Genomic DNA, 21182 nt, shown 5'->3' with positions numbered 1-21182 from the left:
ATCATCTCGTCCCCAACGCGAAATGAGGCTCGCTATCAGGATCCCTATTATCCGCACAATACGTCAGATAAACAACGATGGATTGAAACATCCCTAAACAAAAAAACAAAAATAAACATTGAAAAAAAAATAACAGCGATGAACTCGAAAGATAGAAAAAAAAACTTGCACAAACACCAAAGACAAGTGAAGTAAGCAAGCAAAAACGCTGACACCATCTAATCAAATTAAAAAAAAATGCACATCTGAAAAACCGCCTCTCCGCACCACTGCATAGCAATCTCAATCGTTCCATGTCGGTTCATGTCACAGGTGATGAAGAAGACTTCCCGATACTCGCTGCTTGCATGAGAAAGCCGTTGTCAAATCCTCAACTACTTTCAGAATCCCCATTCTACAGAAAGGAATGGAATAACTACATTGGGACGAAACAAAATAAAACTCCCCAATATGCAGCGAAAATGCGGCTGCACGAATCGTGTGCAATTGCGAGAAGTGAATGGCTACACATAATTGCAGTGATGCGGCTGCCAGTGCAAACCAAATGAAACCCGTTAAATATATGTGTAAGAGAAAAGAGAACCTTGCTGGAGAAGAGAAGAGAGAACTTGAGAAGAACAGTTTCCCTTAGCTCCACAATACAAACACCCTCTCTACACATACACACGCGTCAATGAGGAACGTCATAGCAAATAACTGCGTGTGACGATTAGAAGCAGAGAGCCCATGGTACCCGAGAATCAGAAAGACTTGTACCTAATATCGCCGCATCCGGCCGGTTCAGGCCCGCCAACAACTCATTGTACTACTCCGCTCTCGCTACTCGCAAACTGGAGAAGCATCAGTCATCTACAAAACAAATACCCACCTTACATACACATACACGTCCAAGAGAGGAACGTTGCCCAACAACACAGAGAGCGCGACGATTAAGAACACAGCGACACGAATAGTTTTCAACGCCATGTGTGAGTGGGGCGATAATCAAAAAACTTTTCCGTCTATATAAAACATGTTTTCTGGATATGGCTATAATGATTGGGCGAGCCCATTATAATGGGAAAAAGGGGAATTCAAAACACAAAAAGAATGGAGAGAAGCACTTAGCTCACGATGTGGCATAACGCCTGCTGATTCTCCCGCGGTGATAAACGCACTACGACATATACACACACAAACACTTCGCACTTCGCACAACTGATGGGGAGAAAACACGCGAACAAGTCTGAGCCGGTTCGATGAATTGGCAAATTGGCGAGAAAACGAAAAAAACACTTTTAGCCTTTCTGAGCGAATACTTTTCGAAGATACTCCGACATTTGACACATTTTTACACGGTGGATGAAACCGAAACACGTTTGAACATGTTGCACGACGAAAAAAAAAACCAAACGCAGAACGAACTAAAATGCGTCTGCACCCGACGACTGCCCGATCGGAACTCCCGAAATTGAAATTTTCTCATGCGTACAAAAACGTAGTAGGACACACATAACGTTTTTCAAAAATGAGGCTTGGTTTTGGTTGGGGTCAGAGGCGACGCGTGACCAACTGAGCTACCTGTTCAATTTTATTGGCAACATTAAAACAACAGTATTGCGATGGCAGATTTTAACATTTCTATTTCTCTATATCTATACAGTAAAACCCGTTTTTGTGCGGTTTTTTATGCGAATTTTTTTTGTGCGATTGTTGTGGTGCCACTTTTTTTGTGCGGTATTTGAAAAAATGAAGTCATCGGTTATTTTTTTCTTTGATATGTATTTTATCGCTCTGAGTGTCGGACTGTGTCAACTAATTCCCATTCTCATGTTTTGTTTTGTTTGTTTTAAGATTTCAGTAGGAGCTTATTGAGAGGAGCAAAAAGTTGATTTTATGATCTGCGCGGGTAGGTCGAAATCGAATGTTGATATCGAATGGAATCATTAGGATTTGGGTAATTTTCTTAAGGAAACTTTTTCTATGCGGTCCCTATCCACCCCATAACAAAAAGTGGTTTTCAAATTGTTTAGCGAACACGATTTTTTCTTGTGCGGTCCCTATCACAAAAACAGGTTTGCCTGTATAACAAAAGAATCCTACAGTCAACTATGAGCGCAAACGTATCAATGATTTCCTCATAAAATAAAGGAATCTGCATTATCTCATAAAGGAAGTCTTTTTCCACAGTCATCATCATAATTCCGAATAACGGTTTCTGGTCAGATCTCGACCGCAAATAATTCTTGATCCGTCGAACAACAACAAAAAATCTTTCAACGGATGCCGTTGTATTAGGCAATGTCAGTATCATCCTGGCCAGCCGTTTCAGAGAAGGTTTGATGCAGGTTTTGTCCAATGATAATCGGAATAATGACTATAACTCAAAAAGAACCATCAGCTTATCAAAAAGCTTTGCTTAATCGAATTTCGAGGGGTATGAAATAAGCATTTTCAAATTCCCATGCGACATCGAAGTCGACAAACGAAGCGACGGAATTGTATTCATCTAGTTCCTTAAACCGTTTCATCATTTCGTCAATAATTCTGTCTATAATCGATTCATATAAACGACGACAATTGATGACGTTACTGTCATTCATAGTTTCGCCAGATTTTTTTTTTAATCCAAAATATATATTTTATTAAGGCTCATATGGCGTCAGCCTAACGGGGCCGGGAGTTCAATTTTCGCCAGATATATCAATTGCATTTACTTACGTACTATCGAAATTTTGATCTGCTTTGAGCTCCTCTAAAGAAGCAAGGCTCGTTACGCACAATTTCTACTACGTCTAATTCCTTTTTTTACTAAATTTGATAAAGAACATCCGTATGTGCAAAAATATTCGCAACAAGTTTTAGCAAGAATCGCAATACGTGTGCGCGACAATGAATATATCCAATGACTAACCGTAGTTTCACCAACGCAAACCAGATTTATCTCCGGACATTACAGTAGCGCCATCATAGCTCTGGGCCACAATTTTGTCAGCATTAAGACCAAAGTACGCAGCTATTTCATTCACATGTCCGACCAATGCAGCGGAGGTTTTGAAATGTAAGCTGACAAACGTGTACTATATGTACCGGGTTCAAGTTGTCGAATGAACAAAATCGATGATGATGATGATGATGGATTAGAAACTTTAAACTCTGGGAGTTCATTCGTCTCTTAACAAAATCGATAAGAACACTCGAATTAAAACCACACCTCAACGAAAGAATACCAGCACATCCACAGAAATCATGAATGAATTTGTTCGTTTTTTATGTTTGCATCATGCTCGCTCGGGGTGTTTGGTGCTGTATACTCTCGCAGTCTCGCGCCCTCTCTCAAATTTTAACGACGTCAGGAATAGAAAGAGAAACAGAAAGTGAAACGATGACAACCACGAACAAACACTGAAGAGTGGTGGTGTGTATTTTCCATCGTTTTCATCGGTTCGTTCAGCAAAAATATTGAACCTAAAACGTCATTTTTACGCAAGGCGGTGTATTAGTAATAGTGATCGTTTCATGCGTAGTTGACTGTATTTGCCCTGTGTTTGGATGACGGCGGGTTCAGATGAATGGTTTGAACCCGGTAGTCATTACTGCTTATTTCGTAACGTTAAGGCTGTGTTGCGCGCGGATTGGGGTGAAGCCAAATGTAACTATCAGATTATATTCTTCACGGTGGGTTTGAGTTCCACCAAAATAGAAAATAAAATAAGGATATTCGGGATAATAAGGAAATCACAAAAAAATACTTTCGATAATTCCTCATCCATGTTACAAATGTGAAAGAATATACATTTTATTCTGGGATTGTCTACCTGTCCTATGAACAGTTTGAACAGGCAGACGAGACGCCTCTGGTTGGGGTGGCATATATTCCTGGGTCAAAACCACAGAAGGGACCCCCTTCAGGAGCAGCAGGTGATTAGGTATATCAGCTTTTGAAAACAGAACATTTTTAGATTTTATCATAGAATTGGAATTTGACTTGGAAACTTGGGATTGAATCACTCAAACCTATAGCACAAACAATAAAATCGTACGAAAACAGAAAGTGGGTTATATCTATGGTATAACCGCAATGGTGACGTAGGACTATCGTTGATTCAGTGATCCTTTGTTTGAAGTTGAATCTGAATCCATTCTGAATGAATGAATAAATGAATATTTGGGGGACTTCGAAAATGAGAGCGTTACGTTGGAGGTACAAGGTTTTATGCATCCAATATTGGATACGAAAATATCCTACTGATGGGGAAGAATAATCTTCAGATGCTATCCTGTTAATTGCGATTGATTAAAAAATCACAAAACCAAATGTATTTGGTCACAGTGTTACATGGATAGAAAACATTCAAATAAACTCTTTCACATGAATGTAATTTTAAATTCCCAGAGGAACTGGCAGATTATTTTCAGTAACGATTAGATATTTCCACATTTTCCTCGATACTGGAAGCCCACCAGTGGTTAATGCTAATTCGAAAACCACCTGTTAATAGCACTTGATTGAAAAATATTTGGTCACAGTGTTACATGGATAGAAAACATCAAAATAAACTCTTTCACATGAATGTACTTTGAAATTCCCAGAGGAACTGGCAGATTATTTTCCGGATCTTTCTCGATGCTGAATGGCATCCAAACGGAAAGAATTCCATGCGTGTATGTGTGTGTGTAGCGGCTGCTTCGATGGTCACCTTCTCTTCTCCTGAAGGATCGGCTTCTCTGTGCTCCCTCACAGTTTCAAACAAACTGCTCGCGTTTCAGGGCAGATCTCGATCCTTCGCCGTCCAGCATCCTCAGCAACGATGTTGTCTTGTCGATGTCCTCACGAAAAATGAATGCGTCTCACCACCAGAATATCGCTTAAGTATGCTTTTTGTGCGTGATTGAATCGAGAAAAGGCGTGGTTTACGATGACAAGTTGGAAGGCAAATTAGAAGGGAATGAACTCTCTGAGCTCGGAACTTTCGGCGACTGAGCAATAATTGATTGCGGGCGCATACAATATTGGATACGGAAATATCCTACTGATGGGGAAGAATAATCTTCAGAAGCTATCCTGTTAATTGCGATTGAATGAAAAATCACAAAACCAAATGTATTTGATCACAGTGTTACATGGATAGAAAACATTAAAATAAACTCCTTCACATGAATGTATTTTTAAATTCCCAGAGGAACTGGCAGATTATTTTCCGGATCTTTCTCGATGCTGAATGGCATCCAAACGGAAATATTTCCGCGCGTGTATGTGTGTGTGTGTGTGTGTGTGTGTGTGTGTGTGTGTGTAGAGGCTGCTTCGAGATCTTCCCGGGGAACCGTTTGTGGCATCACTCTCCTCCTGATGGATTCATGTCTGGCCTAAGGTGCACAAACAGGCTCTTGGTGACACCGTTCATCAGCGCTTTCAAGATAAACGAAGAGCTTCACCACAACAGCGACAACATGCTCCAATCGCTGTTAAATTAGAACTGAGTGGATTTCCGAGCGGCGTTCGCTTATATACCGATTGGTGATTTCAATAACCTGTTTTGAAAGCAATTTTAAGACTATTGAAACAAGTTTTTGGATCAAAAAGTAATAAGTATAGAACGCGTAGACATTTTATCTTTCGAATGAAGTGTTTATCATACCATTTCGTTCAGTTGTTTAGGAGCTATTAACGCTCAAAATCTCGATCTCCGGCGTAACGCTTTCGTTTTCAAAACTTTGATTTTACACCCCGGTATAGAAATGAAAGACGTAGTTCTACGTCAAAACAGTCACACAAATGAGGAATTGAACAAAACGCGATCGCACAAAAACAGGTTTGCCTGTATCCACAACTCCGTCGAGTATTTCTTGTGCGTCTGCCCGAAGTGAGAAGACCTGAGAAATATGTACGTAGTCAGAGGGAGTGTATGTGACATCCGGAGTGACGATCCGTCGACAGTTGGAGCATAATTTTGTTGTTTGGTAGATGCCGAATGATTTTACAAAATTTGACAATTCAAGAAAGGATCAACCACGAAGATCCTTGTTCTGCTTATTTCCCTTCATAATCAAGCGAACAAGACTATCAGGCATCTTCTCACGTCGCAGATTTTTTATCTTGTTTAAAAATTTTGACATCTTGTGTTCCATTGCGATCCATGTCTCTCTTACGAACAGAACATTGTTCAGTTTTCGAAGAATTCTTGGAAGTAAAACTAGTCTCTTAGCGCTTGCTTACCATCTTCATCGAATTGTCTAATCGTATCAGTTTTGCTGCTAGAATCATGTATACCTTGTCACGTTCGGGGTGTTTTACTTTCCTGCTGAAATTGGTGTTGGAAAATTTCATAATCGCTCGATCAGTTCGAGTAGTTTGCACCCGCTGTTGACTCTGTAACTGCCTTTTTAACCTGTCTTGCTGAGTATGACCAGAAGGTCATCAATTTGAATAGGATAGTGAATGTCCGGAATCTCACGATGCTATTTGTTTTTCTATAATTTAAGTTTTATCGGAAATTTTATATTGTTTTTTTCACTGCAATATATTTCGGTGTTCTTTTTTTGTTGGTTGGGATATTAACGCGTATAGAGAATGTTAATAAAATCACTGCTCATTTTTTCATAGACGTTTCAAATAAGACAGTCTAGTCTGTAAGATGTTCAAAAACTCATACAATCGTTTACCGGTTAGCCTGCAACACCTAAATTAAAAGAGCATCCCGTTGGAAGCTTGCCTTCTAACTAATAGTTCTCGCTTTTTCCTCGTTTGTCCGTTTAAATAATTTAAAACAGATAATTTGTAAGGGTGAAGTTTCTAACCGCATCCAATCTTTGCTTTGACTGCCCTATCTTTTCTTACTATCTCTCTCTTTTTTGCTCGTTCTAGCTCTAATTTAAAGTGGACATTTTATCTGTGTGAATCTATGTGGGGTTAGCTTGTTGAGTTGTTTTGCGTATCATTTCTCCGTTTGTTTCCAGCAATATTTTTGGAAATGTTGTGTTTTGGTGGTGCGTAAATTACTCGTTCCACCAATCGTGGCCAGAGCTATTGTTATTATAGCTTCCACCGTAACTTCCACCTCCTACGCCAACACCACCACCGCCACCTCCTCCTCCACCACCGCCGTTGCGGTAGTAGCTTCCTTCATCACGACCTGCAAAATAGAAGATACAGGATCATACCAATGTTTATTGCAAGGATATTTTCGATGAATCATACCATAATTACCACCACCGCCATAGCTGCTACGACCGCCGCCTCCTCCTCCTCCGCCTCCGCGTTGGTCACGATTATTGTTCCTATTGTTTGATTGACGGTAATCTCTAGAGCCAAAGGTAGAGGGCGCTCCTCCAAAGCGTTGATTGCGTCCACCACCACGGCCACCCCTATCACGGCCCCGATCCATAGTCATGTCTTCCAAAAATGTAGGTATTTCTTGCTGGGTTTCTTGGAGCAGACGGACCAATCCATGTGCCACATTACGGTTCTTTTCATTGAAGAAACTTGTGGCGACACCAAGATTGCCCATACGGCCGGTACGACCAATACGATGGACGTATTCTTCAACTTCTGCCGGCAGATCAAAGTTGATAACTTGTTTCACATTGGGAATATCCAGACCACGGGCAGCAACGGCCGTAGCGACCAAAACAGGGCAACGCCCAGATCGGAAACATTTAAGTGCCTCTTCACGCTCCTTTTGTGTACGATCACCGTGAATGCTTGTAACGGGATGGTGGTAATTGAACAGGAAATCTTCCAGCGAATCGGCTGATTTTTTCGTTTCAACGAAAATAAGTGTAAGACAATCCTTGTCTTCACCTTCATTTTGCGCCTTGATGTTTGAGAGCAAATCTAAAAGGTGGGAACGCTTATCATTCTCATCAACCCAGAAGATCGATTGGGTAATGTTCACGGAGGTGGATCCCACGCGACCGACAGCAAGAAAGATATAGTTGTGAAGAAAATCGCTAGCAAGCTCTTGAATAGCCTTCGGGAACGTGGCTGAGAACATCAGCGTCTGGCGCTCCCCGGTCGGAGGCATTTTGCTTCCCTCAACAATACGTCGAATTTGTGGCTCGAAACCCATGTCCAACATACGATCTGCCTCGTCTAGGACGAGGAAACGAATATTGTCCAGCCCGACTTTGGCGCGGACAATCATATCCTCAAGACGACCGGGAGTAGCGACAATTAAATGACATCCGCGATCAAGTTCGCGCATTTGTTCTTGAGTATTGTTCCCTCCGTACAAAACGGCCGGACGCATACGCGAGCGATAGCAGAATTTCTTAGATTCCTCGAAGATTTGGGTTGCCAGCTCACGGGTTGGAGCCAACACCAAACCAAGTGGGTATTGTTTGCGACGATTGAACGGGCGATTTTGCGGTGGGGGACTGACCCCATGCTTGTACATTTGATTCAAAATTGGAACCAAAAAGGCGGCGGTTTTTCCAGAACCAGTCTGTGCACAAGCCATCAGATCTCTTCCGTTCATAATAATAGGGATGGCGTATTTCTGAACAGGCGTCGGCTTATCATAGCATGCCAGCTTTATATTATTATCAATGATCTCTGTCAGCTCAATGTCGTCGAAGGAATTGATGTGCGCAGGCACGTCATCACCCGTCGCCTCCACGGGAATATCTTCGTACTTGCTGAAATTGATACCGGTGTTACCGTGTTTGAAGAGCTCCATTTCAAGACGCTCATCGCGGTCGGTGAGCTGCGTATAATCGATGTCTCCTCTTCCCCGGTCATTCCAACGTCCGCCCATACCCTGTCCGCGATCGTCTCTTCTATCGCGGTTGCCTCCGTAACCACCGGGGCCACCACCGTATCCCCCGCTGGGATCCGCGTTGTTGGTATGTGGCTCTTGCCAACGATCATTCTGTGGCTGACGATTATCCATTGCGCGATCACGGTAATCTCCCCCGCGACCACCGCGAGGACCGTTAGACCAGTTGCCACCCCTCTGTTCATTGCGATCGTTAGGCTGATCGTCACGATGTTCGTCGCCGCCATTAGCTTCAAACTCCTGCGGTTGCTGTTCTTTATCGTGCCCGTCCAGCGGTGCTCCTCCACGATTATTGTATCCGCCACCACCACCGCGGTTGTAATTATCACGCCTATCGTTTTGGAAGCGTCCACCTCCTCCTCCGCGGCGGTTAAAATCTCCGCCCCGATTATTGAAGTACTCTCCACGATCCGAGTATCTCGAAGATGGGTCTCTTCCAGACCCGCCGGAAAAGTCGTTGTTACGGCCGCCACGATCGTAACCTCCGTGACCACTGTGCTGAGGGTCGACTTCAGAACCGCCGCCACCACCACGGCCACTTCTCAATTGAGGTGGAACGTAACGTGCAGCCGAAGATTTCAAATTTCCAGAATCTTGCGTGCTCAGCTGCTGCTGCTGCTGCAAGTCCAGACCAGCAAACTGGAATTGAGAGACGAGAAAGAAAAAAGCAATTAGATTGATTTGAAACCTTACCGTGACCTTAGCACTCAAACAAAAAGGCATCCAACGGAGTGAAAAAAAATGTGAGCTCTCTCAGTTACAAGTTTCGTGCGTCTCATACAATACATATTTTCGAAACAATCACAAAATAAAATCGAGAACAAAGAGAATAAAAGAAAAATGATGATGTCAAACTACGTACTCATTTTGCTGGTAGTTGGGAGGAACTGTATACTTGGCTTATATTACTCGACCTTCAGGGGATACAAAGCTAGTTTCGAATGACCGATAAAAATGAACAAAGTTGAGTTTATAAAATATACAACACATGCTGCCAGTTGGAGGCTGAATCGCAGATAATATTGATGAATGAGACTTGCTTCAATGCAATGGAATTTAACAGCGATGAGCTGGACGTACTCCGCGAGATATAGAGCAGTCAGTAGTATAGAGTTATGTAACGTCAAACACAAAACTAAATTCAATGTGAAAAATTTGAACAGTGTGTGTAAACAACTATGTAAAGCTCGGAGAAAAAGTACACCAGGAATTTGCAAGCTATCATTATCATCATTTTTTTCGCATTTCCAGAGTATTTAATTTTCTTTCAAGCACACAACAAAGAGCAGCAGTAGTGTAGATTCAGCGTTTTTTATTGCGCTGCATTGCACACTTGTAATGCAGGCCCACCACGTCAGTATAGAAAGAGATGAATGTATGCAACGTTCGTTAACAGAGACTTCGTTCGTTTCAATGCTATGAAAACGAATCAGAGATGTGCTGCTGCTGCTAACAAAACGTGAAGTTTTTTTCATTAATAGAAGGTTTTGCAAAACATTTGCCTTGTGCAAGTTAGCTGAACGGTCTTGGATTCTACATTATCGTGCTTTTTATATTCTTGTGAATGACAAGTCTGAATCACCTGAATTGATTGATTAAAAGAAAGAGTACATATATCGTAATGCATCGAAATCCGGACACTTAAGCGCTTACGATGATAACTTCAACTACTAGAAGTATTGACATATCATAGCATAAAAAATTACCGTTCATATAGAATTAGAAAGCGTTCATATAAGTTATGAATCACAAAATTCCACAACATCATGTTATATTTGTTAAACATTTGTAAATTTCCTCATTGTACCGCGATTTTTAATCCGGGCATTTTTTGTAGTTATGATTTGAAATCTGGACACTTTTGCTTTTAATCCTGGACACTTTTATGCAACTCCTTTGAAAAGGAATTTTATCGTTTACTTCGATCTGTCCGATTTTAAAACCGTCTCCTGAATGTGCTTTTATTTTAAGATTTTTGCCATTTTTTGTCAACAGCTAGGTACAGTTCTTGACACTACACTAAATTGATACAATAGTAACTATCAGTCCCATCAACTCAACATGCAGAAATGTCACGGTTTTGGTGTGATATTGAATATAATGAAATAGTGTTCGGATTGGAAAGCCGTCGGCATTACGGTACTTATCGCTGAAAAAATTTTACACGTTCATTTCGAGCATGATACATTTCAAGTCAAGAATCTCTGAAATCTCGAATAGTAACAGCAATTACGAAAGCGAAGCCACAATCACTGATCACATCAATTTAGTACTTTGTCCTAGGAGTTCTATTCATACGTTTTCACTGCATAAAATGTCGCATGTCAAGTCGAATAATTACTTGATGCAGTGAGAAAAGGTTTGAAAAGTTTAATAAAAGCGGAATGAATAACGAATGACTCGAAACAATATATAAAAAAAGAACGTTACAAAAACTATTTAAAAAACTATATGCGTAGTACCTATACATCGGAAAATGGGTACTTTCACCGGAAAAAAGTTTTTCCAACAACTTTTTCATGTTTTCTTTGAAAAAAAAAAAAATAAAACGAATCCTTTTTGAGTTTGTTTGATATTTTTAAGAAAGCATAAATAATTTCCTGCATTTCATTTTCTAACCAACATTTTGTAGATCTTATAGTTTTTGAGTAAAGATTTTTCGAAATTTTGAAATTGAAAAGTTTGAAAAAAAAATTGAAAAAAATTCACTTTAAAACTATAAGACCTATGCAGGAAATTACTGAAGTTTTCATTGAAAATTATTAAACTTTGTTTTAAATTTCGTTGAAAAAAAAATATTTTGAAAATTAAAAAGCATTGTTCTCAAAAATAGGTTTTTTCAAATTCTGAAATGAAAAAGATATGAATAGCCCTTACAATATCCAATAAGTCACCTATACAGCGTAAGATGGGCACTTCTACAGTGAAAGAGTTTTTTCAACAACAACTTTTTCATTTTTTTTTTTTTGAAAATTACTATTAATGTTGAACTGGTAACATATATTATTGCGATTTACATGTTTTGCAAACTTTTCTATTTAGAAACATGTCAAGAACATGTCAAACACGAGAATTTACACACAACAATGTTACTATGTATGTTACAATGTATGCTATGTATTCCAGAAACTTTAAAAGGTAGAAAGTTGATGTCTTCGACAAAAGTTCGTATTTTGATGAGATTTGAAATTTTGTCAATACATTATATCACTATCTTGACTTTAGACAAAATTAGGATTAGTAGTAATTTTTTCAAAGAAAACATGAAAAAGTACCCATCTTCCAATGTATGGCTGTTGGAAATTATAAGGACTATTTACATAATTTTTTTCAGAATTAAAAAAATATATTTTTTAGGTAAAAATGAATTTCAATTTTAAAAATAATTTTTTTTTGTATTTTTCTATAAAAGTTTAAACAATTTCTTACATTTCATCCTTTGACCATAATTTTGTATAGTTTTGGAGCTATAAATTTAAGTAAAAAATAAAAAAAAAAATTGGCCCTTCTCAAAAAGTTGTCAAATTTTTTCTCGAAGATTCCAAATGTGCAAAGTTACTTAAGAGACCAATGTCTTTACACCCACAACGTTTCACTGCAATCAAAGACGCTGCTGCCAATGGCCAGTCGGATTGGCACAAAATTCATCGATTGTAAATATACAATATATCTTACGTAGAGGTACAAGAAGATATATTTGTGAAGGAAATCGCTAGCAAGCTCATCAGAAACCTGACATAAAAACTTCAACTTCATGCGCTCCTCAGTCGTTGGATATATTGGGTCATCCAAAAAGTTTTGTTTTTTTTCTATTAAAAATCAATTTTAATCAAGTATATATTGGCGATTATCATCGAAGTGATAGCAGAGGCATGTGCAAAGATCGAAACAAATGGTAGTCAGATGGTGCGAGGTCAGGTCTCGAAAATACGTTAGATCGTCCAAAACAAACTCCATCTCCATCAACACACTTTCTGTTGATCAATTTTGAACAGAAAAGAATTTGAATTGACCATTGTTTAATGCAAGCCTAAATAAGGGCACTGAATATGTCGGTGAAGATACCAATACCAAGATACCAATAACTTACAATTACAACTGACACCTTGTCTCGAGAATATTCTGAGGTGGTGGAGTCTTGGAACTGACCCATCTGTCTATGACCAGAAAGAAATCAATTTGAAATTCCAAGAAATTTACGAAAATGGTCAAGTCCTATGGCAACTATTGTTTGTAGCCGATGGAATGATATTTTTTTCATTCCGCCGCCGGCCATGATAAATATAATCGACGGTGGACTTACGCCCAAATTTCATCGGCAACCAGCCGATCCAAAAATACTATAGGTTTACATTTTTGCATATCGCATGTTGTAGTCTGCTCAACCGAACAAAAATTCGTTTTCTCATATATTTTCACGAATACTCTCATTAGCGACTCATAAGTCACCGAAGCAAATTCATTAGTCGACTTAAGCTGACTTTTTGCTTTGAACGACTAATTTTTGAAGCCGCCATATAAATTCAAAAACGCTGATTTTAGCCGATTAACACCGGTTTGATGACTAATGGAAAGACTCGTGTGTCTAATTCAAATAAAAAAATGTCATTCCATCGGCTACAAAAAATAGTTGCCATGGGACTTGACCATATCCGTAAATTTCTTGAAATTTCCCCGTTTTCTCCCAACCCACACATCAGTACCTATGTATATAAGCAACACTGAAAGCGAACCCACAACCGGAAAATGACCGGTAGTAATTGCGAATATATTTACCAGTCTCGACGATGTCAAGGCAAAAATGATAAAAATAATAATAGCCAAAACCCCTGAACGCTGCATAAAGGTGTCCAGAGAGACACTCCTACTGTGGATATAAATAATTCAGGCTCTGACAATTTTAACTAATGAATAATGCATTCCATTTTTTTTCCTTCTTTCAATCCAATAGCATTGAGTGCAGTTAACGTCAATCATAATTCAGCCTTCGGCGTTCTTTTTCCTTCAAACAAGAAGATTTTTAACTGGTCGGAATTATTTTTCCTTGAAAAAGCATTGACACATGCAAGATTATGAAAAACAAACATTTTTTTCTTTTTTTTTTGTGAACTATATATGTATACGTATTAACTACTTCAACATAATTTGAACCAATACTTACTCAAATAATGATTTCTGCATATGCGAAATGATCAGAATTTTTCACTTCAGATGAATGAGGATTTTGTCGCTTGAGACACTTATGCGATTATTCAAATAACATGAGACATTTATGTAAACAGTAGTTCTGATACTTATGAACAATCTTTTCCATCACACCAAAGTGTTACAATGGCGAAGTTATGCTGTTATGATTTTTGTCCTACATTCCTATGCATTCAACGCACTGTGTGTTGTTTTGTGTGGGTGACTACTATGTTTGATACTGAGTACCATTATCTATTACTCATTGGAGCACCGTATTGATTCGTGAACAGGTTCACTAGACATCAAGCTTCGTTTAGGAAAAAGCATAAACTGATATTTGGTTGAGTAAAGTATAAGCGTTTAATACAGCATAACGTTAACCATCGTTACATCATTGCAGGAGGTACGGGCTATACGTTGAACTAAATCGTTCCCAGTACATTGTCTATCTTCCTTGGCTTAGACGACATGATGATGATTTTTCCTTACAAAGAGATACAAACTGAATAATTCATTTTGTCGATAACTATGAACATATCAAGTTAAATATTTTATCAACTAGCTATCGCTTGATTGGATGAGAGCCATTCATAGTAACAGCATCCCATTCCCAGCAACAGCATTCTTATCAACTTATCAACGTATCATTACAGTGCAAGTCATACTCCACAGCAAAATCAGCTAGGACAACGGAGAGCGATAAAGATTAGACACAATATTGTCCACTCCAACGTGATGAATCAGCAACCCAGCGCATCAGATTTCGAAACTGACGCTATTACAAAATATTGAAAAAAATCAGCATAAGAATTGTGTAGACGCATTCATCTGAATAAACTTTCAATGAAATCGTGTTAGGTGTTTCGATTTGAAACACAACTTCTAAGTTCAACAGTAACGGGTGGACAAAAACAGATGAGTGCAATTGAGGAGACTATTCATTTTTGAATAAATTTGGTTATATATTAGTAGTACGAAGTTTTGCGTTAGAATTTTATGTACCACGATGAAGCTTTCCTTTTACTTTTTCAATGAAAAATTACCACAGAATAATTTATTTGACATTTTTCTTTTATTTAACTTCTTTATATTTCAGAATAAATTAACCAACCAAACCCACACACGGGGTAAGTTAGTCAATATATACGATATGTCTATCAGGTTTACTTCATTATTAATTAATTAATTAATTAAATCAAAAACAAAAACAGTTAACAAATATCATGTTGTCAAGTAAAAAAAACAAATTAATGAAAATTTCAAATTCTCATCTTTTTTCTATCTGAGAAACTACACAAAAGTCTAGCTCGGCTTAGAATAGTAGCTTCCGATTTTTTAATTGATAACGTGGAGTTCTGTTGTTGGAAATTAGTAAGACATCTTTTTCAGCAATTTCGTCTTTTTTCCATGTAGCTGACATCAGAATCCGGAATTTGCGGCGCACAGCCGGTTTCTTGCTTGCATTTGTTTTGATATTTGTACCGTTCGCCCTGAAGTGTATTGAAACAACCTTCAAGTATGCTACATTACTCGATGCATTATTGTGAGTTCTGATTTAATGAAAATTTTACTTGGGATTAGTAGTAAAACATATGCGTTCTATATTTGTGTGTAGCTTGCGTAATGAAACACGGCAAACCTGAAAATTTTACATGCATTGCTCTTAAACGAGCAGTTTCTACAACGGTGCTATTCGTATGGCCAATTAATCCCGCTGTTGTGTGACCAGTGACCAGCCCCTCTATATTTGAAAAAGAATATTCATGAAAATACAATAAAAATAATTTAAAAAGCGATTTCCATGAACATTGAAAACTAATGCATACAACAACTTTTGTTTTACGTTAGAATCGATTTTTTCATGATTATTAACCATTTTCAGAACAAATTATATAATGCGCCAAAAAGTGAATGGTCCCAGCTCCGAAAGACACTTATTGCATGAATAGAAAATAGTTAGAAATTCGACTAGTAAGTAGTCAGATTTTGTAAAACATCCAAAAACAAACCGTATGTATTTTTATTTTCTTACTAGCTGACCCGGCAAACTCCGTCCCGCTCAAAATTTATTTTTCGTTATCACATCCACTTTTTCTTACTAAGCGCACATTCATGGGTTCAATCGCAAAATTGTTCATTAATTGATCTTCTAATCTACCCTTTAAAATTATTTTTACTATAAAATTTCAGTACTTCACCAAAACTTGACATTATAATATCAAATTATTTTCAGACACAATTCTCGTGCAAGATTTTTCATCCACTTGCAAATAACATGTTTCTCCGTAACATGGAATAAATGTTTGATACAAAAAATATGATAGAACGAAGACAGACCTGAATCGGACAATTCCTTTCTCGAGTTTTACTCTTATCAACACATTCGGCAATCCATTTTTTTATATAGATAGAAGACGATATAGGAATGCTTTTTATCACATTAAAATCCATTCCCACTTTCGAACGAAGATCAATTTCGTTACCGCAAACATCAAATGGACTAACAACGCTCGTCAATATGTAATCGTAGAACACATGCGAATTGAATTTTCTCATTTTGCTTCAGAGTTTTCCGAAAATTTTCATCTGTCATGCTTGTTTGGAATACGAGGGAGGAGTGTCATACCATCATAAAAACATTTCTAGTACCCAAAAACCCTCAAATCCCAAATTTGGCTCTATTTGATTTATTAGTTCTCGAGTTATGCAGAAATTTGTGTTTCATGTGTATGGCAGCGTGTGGAACCACCATAGAAACATTTCGTGCCCTCTAAAACCTGCACATGCCAAATTTGATTCTGTTTGCTTGATTGATTCTTGAGTTATGCGAGTGTCAAACCACCATAGAAACATTTATCGATCCCTAAAAACTTTTTATCTTCTTCTTCTTCTTCTTCAATGGCACTAACGTTCCTAGAGGAACTTCGCCGTCTCAACGTAGTATTACTTGCGTCATTTTTATTAGTACTTAGTTGAGATTTCTATGCCAAATAACACGCCTTGAATGCATTCTGAGTGGCAAGCTCTAGAATACGCGTGATCACAGTGCAAGTCGGAGGAAATTTCTTTGACGAAAAATTCCCCCGACCAGAACGGGAATCGAACCCGAACACCCGGCATGTTAGTTATGACGCTAACCACTCGGCCAAGGGAGCACATAAAAACTTTTTATGCCAAGTTTGATTCCATTTGCTTGATTAGTTCTCGAGTTGAATTATTCTATAAGATTATTTTTCATTTTCTGTAAAGTCTCATCAAGCAATATTGTTGATTTTTTTAAGGAAATTGTCATTTCATACAACTATCACACCGAACAATCTTTCATATTTTGTAAATCGAGAGAATCTTATCAAATCAAGTTCTTTCTCGAACGTATACGAATTTCATATTTAGAAAAGTTGCCGAAATGTTTTCCAAAGCAAAACAGCTCGAAAAATTATGGCGACAACTTTTATCCCTTATTTAGTATCTGTAACCTCAAAAAAGATCTAACCAACAAAGTGCAAAGTTAATTTTACAAATTTCTTATTTCTCATTCATCACTGTTGCTCTATTCATGGCTATATTTCTTGAAAGAAATCTGCTCAATTAATTTATATTACTTATCATAGTTTCAAAATCAATATAACAATAATGCATTAAAACTCGCATTCGCAGTCTTCAAAGGCGAAGTTTTCTCCAAAAATTCAGTTTTTATTGATTTCTGAAACCTTACGCCGGATATTTCCAGCATTTTTAATTGGTCATTCAAACTTTGTTGAAATTGTTCCTAATGACAATTTTTTGCTTTATTACAAGTCACGATCGAACAACTGGATATTAGAACGAACGGAACTTTAATGAAGAAAAATCTACTCTTACAACTGATATGTTTTATTTATTGGGATTACATATTTAATCCATCGCGTTTGGAAGTGACACTATCCCAGACCAGCTGGCGGGCGCCTAGGAATACCTATGCGGGCGACCGGTAGACCGCGGACTACCGTTTGGCCATACCTGATCTAAATCAAGGTCTGCTAGCGATTCTTTTTCGATCGAAAGAATTCTCAAGCCATTGAGTCGGTCTTGGTTCATTTAAGAACGCAGATAATTTTTAATCAATTTAAGTTGCTCTAACTGTGTTTGCACGATACCTGGAAGCGTCAGGAAAATTCGTAGCGCCGTCTCGATGTTAGGATGAACTGCTTCGAGGGAATATCTGACAATAATGTTCAAGATGCCTAAAGGCGTCGAAGAGTTCAGGTCAGGTAATAGGTTCTTCATCTGCGTCTTGAACACTTCCACTTCTGATACAAGAGTGTAATGTAATGTTTTGCGAAAATCATAGAGAGGTGTGTTTGGTTTCACGTACGGACAGAGATAACTAGTAATGAAGGGTTTTTTTTACTCAATTGAATGAAACATAACGGGGAAAATTGCTATTATAATTTTGGCACCTAATGGTAATGAGTCATAGACCTGGTGCGTGGGTGAAACATTAATTCTCTTAATTTAATGTAGAATCATTGTGAATAAAATAATAATACGATATAAAAGAATGGGCCTGATCACGAACATCACTTCACGGTGAAAACAGAATGAAATGCATACAATTCGCATACAATTCTTTTCGTTTTCACCGTGAAGTGACGTTCGTGATTAGGCCCAATATAAGCACCAGAGATTTCCATTTCGCGACTACGAAGCTGTGAGACGCAAGAGGCAAGTCTGGCGATAAATTTCAGGGAAACATAAAAACATTGTTGACATAAGATTTATGAATGCTTTTCCCTATAAAACAAATATCCTAGGTAGTGGTGCTGCAAGCGGTGAAAATTCTTGAGCAAAAATGTTGTTCAAAAATGATATATATTAGATGTAAATAGATAAAACGCAATCTATTAGTTTTTAAGAATTTAAGGAACGCTTTTCGTACGTTCCCAATCATATTATTTTCGTTTTTGTCCTATACACAATCAGTACAACTAACCGATCAAAAGGAAAGCATTATCGATAACTGTTGGAGTGATTGTGCCCCTCGCAACAGCAACTCGCTTCGATACATGTCAAAAGCTACCGACAACATTTGTTATCAACACTGCCAATGCCAATTATTCCATTAGATTCCATTAGATCCCCGTCTTTTCTTTGAAACCATCGTAGTAATGAATTCAATATAGTGGGCAGGTATGAGAACCACACAAATGGTTTGTCGCTTCACGAGCTCTCATTTGAGATAACAGATTTCCGCAATGCAATCTAGGTTTGTCCATCAATTCATTGCATTTGCTCCGCATGTGACCGTATGTGCGCATCGTCATCTATTTGATTTGTTATTTTTATTCAGTCGACACATTTTGTGCCGGCTATCAATAATGAGTATTACGACTGAATGAATCTTGCGCTCCCATTCAATATATGTAATATTTGCCCCCGTGGCCGAGTGGTTATCGTGCCATATTATCATGCCGGAGGTTCGGATTCGATTCCCGTTCAGGCTGAGGGTTTTTTTCGTCAAAAAAATTTCTTCTGACTTGCACGTGTATTCTAGGGCTTGCCACTCCAGAATACATTCGAGGCGTGATATCCGGCATAGAAATCTGAACTAAGTACTACTAATAAAAATTACGCATGTAATACCTACGTTGATGAGGCAAAAGTCCCACTGGGAACGTTAGTGCCATCCAAGAATATGAATTAAAGCCGTACTACACTTGAGAAATGATTTCATGTTTGCTTCGAAGTCTTATATACGAACTTACGAAAGTTTTGTCGTTTATATAAATAACCTGCCAGAACTCAATTTTAGTTCCGAAACACTATGCATACACTATTGGAACCAAATCTCCCATACAAAAGATACTACAACCCACACTTATACAAACTGCCATTACGATCATGTATAGTATGTTTCCAATGTCGTGTGAGGCAAGATTCCATTCCATTCTTTGTTTTTGAGAGGCTTTAATCTTTGCAGTTCATTCGCCTCTAGTGTGAGGCAATATTGTTTGTTTCTTTGTTTTTAAGAGGCTTTAAACTTTGCAGTTCATTCGCCTCTAAAAATGTGAGGCAATAGACATTGATTTGTTCCTAGTCTATGTGACGCCAAGGTTTAACAGCGACGTCTTGTTCGGATTCAAAGTTTGCCAAATCGGCCAAATCCACTGCTCATTTGCAAATTAGCAAAACTGCAAACACTGCCAAGTCCAGTTGGAAGTCACAAGAGGAAAAAAGAGAAATCGGATTAGAATTTCGCGTACCTTTCTCTTTCTTTCAACGGTATGACCAACAGAGCAAGATTCACAATGGAAAAGAAACAGAACCATCTAATTAGTCTCGTCACTCACCTGCTGCTCTAGACCTGTACCATTTTGGTTAATAGCATTACTCATATTACTACCAGCGTTCGTATGGTTTTTGTCTTCTTCCTTCCTGTTGGGTTGATTTGAATTCTGAACCACTTCAGATTATTTGAATTTGCACAACAAAAACCTCACTCAAGTCTTTCTAATAGTACCCCCGGCACCAAAAGATGTTTTAGTTCTATCAAATCTCCACTAACTGTGGTCAAAAAACGGGATCGTATTTCACCACCACCAACCTAGGATAGTTTTTCGCTTCGCTTTTTCTTCTTGTCAGCTGTCATGTAAGTCTTCTTCCTTCCAACACTTCACGCACTTGAGAAAAATCGAGTCAATTGCACTAATTTCAGTTTTAGATTTCGGTTGCCTCGAACCACTTCCGGTCGGCACAAATATCACACGCGCACTGCGCAGCACTTCCGCGACAAATTGCTAGCGTTTCTGTTTCCAGATGAAACTGCTAATATGCGATTTTGCTCCTATAAAGAATCCAATGACGAATCCGTCCAACTTTTGCACTGTTCGGAGTTTTCTCCAAAGAGATTGGATACGACAGGGTCGCTACTAGGAATTTCACTTTAGCATATGTAGCGTTTGTACAAGTCGGAATAGTTGGTAGCGCTGGATTTCTGAAATGCTCCCAGCCTATAGTGAACGAGGGGCCTTCAATCATCGTATTGGAGTTAAAGGTGGGACTCGTTTCCAGAATTATTTCAACCACAAAAATTAACTTTCGAAATTCTTATTCTCATAATCAAAAATCGCAAATTCAAATGTACGTCTTAATAAATTCTCTTTAATACCAGAAAAAGTATGTTCACAACCAATCATTTTCAGAAATTATCCAGTAAATGTTTTTGGAGTAACATGTCAATAGGGCGAATCTCGAACGTGA

General features: G+C 38.3%; 1 protein-coding gene across 1 annotated transcript; it reads right to left on the bottom strand.

Annotated features, from left to right (window-relative positions):
• Nucleotides 1-6181: 6181 nt before the first annotated feature.
• Nucleotides 6182-20847, bottom strand: LOC129776449 (ATP-dependent RNA helicase bel). Its single transcript, XM_055782103.1, has 3 exons — nucleotides 20273-20847; nucleotides 7178-9395; nucleotides 6182-7112 (listed from the first exon to the last, which is right to left on the bottom strand). Exons 1-3 carry the CDS (start codon nucleotides 20315-20317, stop codon nucleotides 6976-6978), a joined length of 2400 nt encoding a protein of 799 aa, XP_055638078.1. The 5' UTR covers nucleotides 20318-20847; the 3' UTR covers nucleotides 6182-6975.
• Nucleotides 20848-21182: the final 335 nt, after the last annotated feature.

Source organism: Toxorhynchites rutilus, chromosome 3, assembly GCF_029784135.1.
Source record: "Toxorhynchites rutilus septentrionalis strain SRP chromosome 3, ASM2978413v1, whole genome shotgun sequence".
In the NCBI taxonomy this organism is placed as follows: Eukaryota; Metazoa; Arthropoda; class Insecta; order Diptera; family Culicidae; genus Toxorhynchites; species Toxorhynchites rutilus.
This window is presented reverse-complemented; position numbering and strand designations above follow the sequence as displayed.

Coding starts and splice junctions, on each gene's coding strand:
- LOC129776449 (XM_055782103.1), bottom strand. CDS start 20,317: ATGAGTAATGCTATTAACCAAAATGGTACAGGTCTAGAGCAGCAG. Junction 9,396..20,272: donor GTACAGGTCTAGAGCAGCAG/GTGAGTGACGAG, acceptor TCTCAATTCCAG/TTTGCTGGTCTGGACTTGCA. Junction 7,113..7,177: donor TGGCGGTGGTGGTAATTATG/GTATGATTCATC, acceptor TCTATTTTGCAG/GTCGTGATGAAGGAAGCTAC.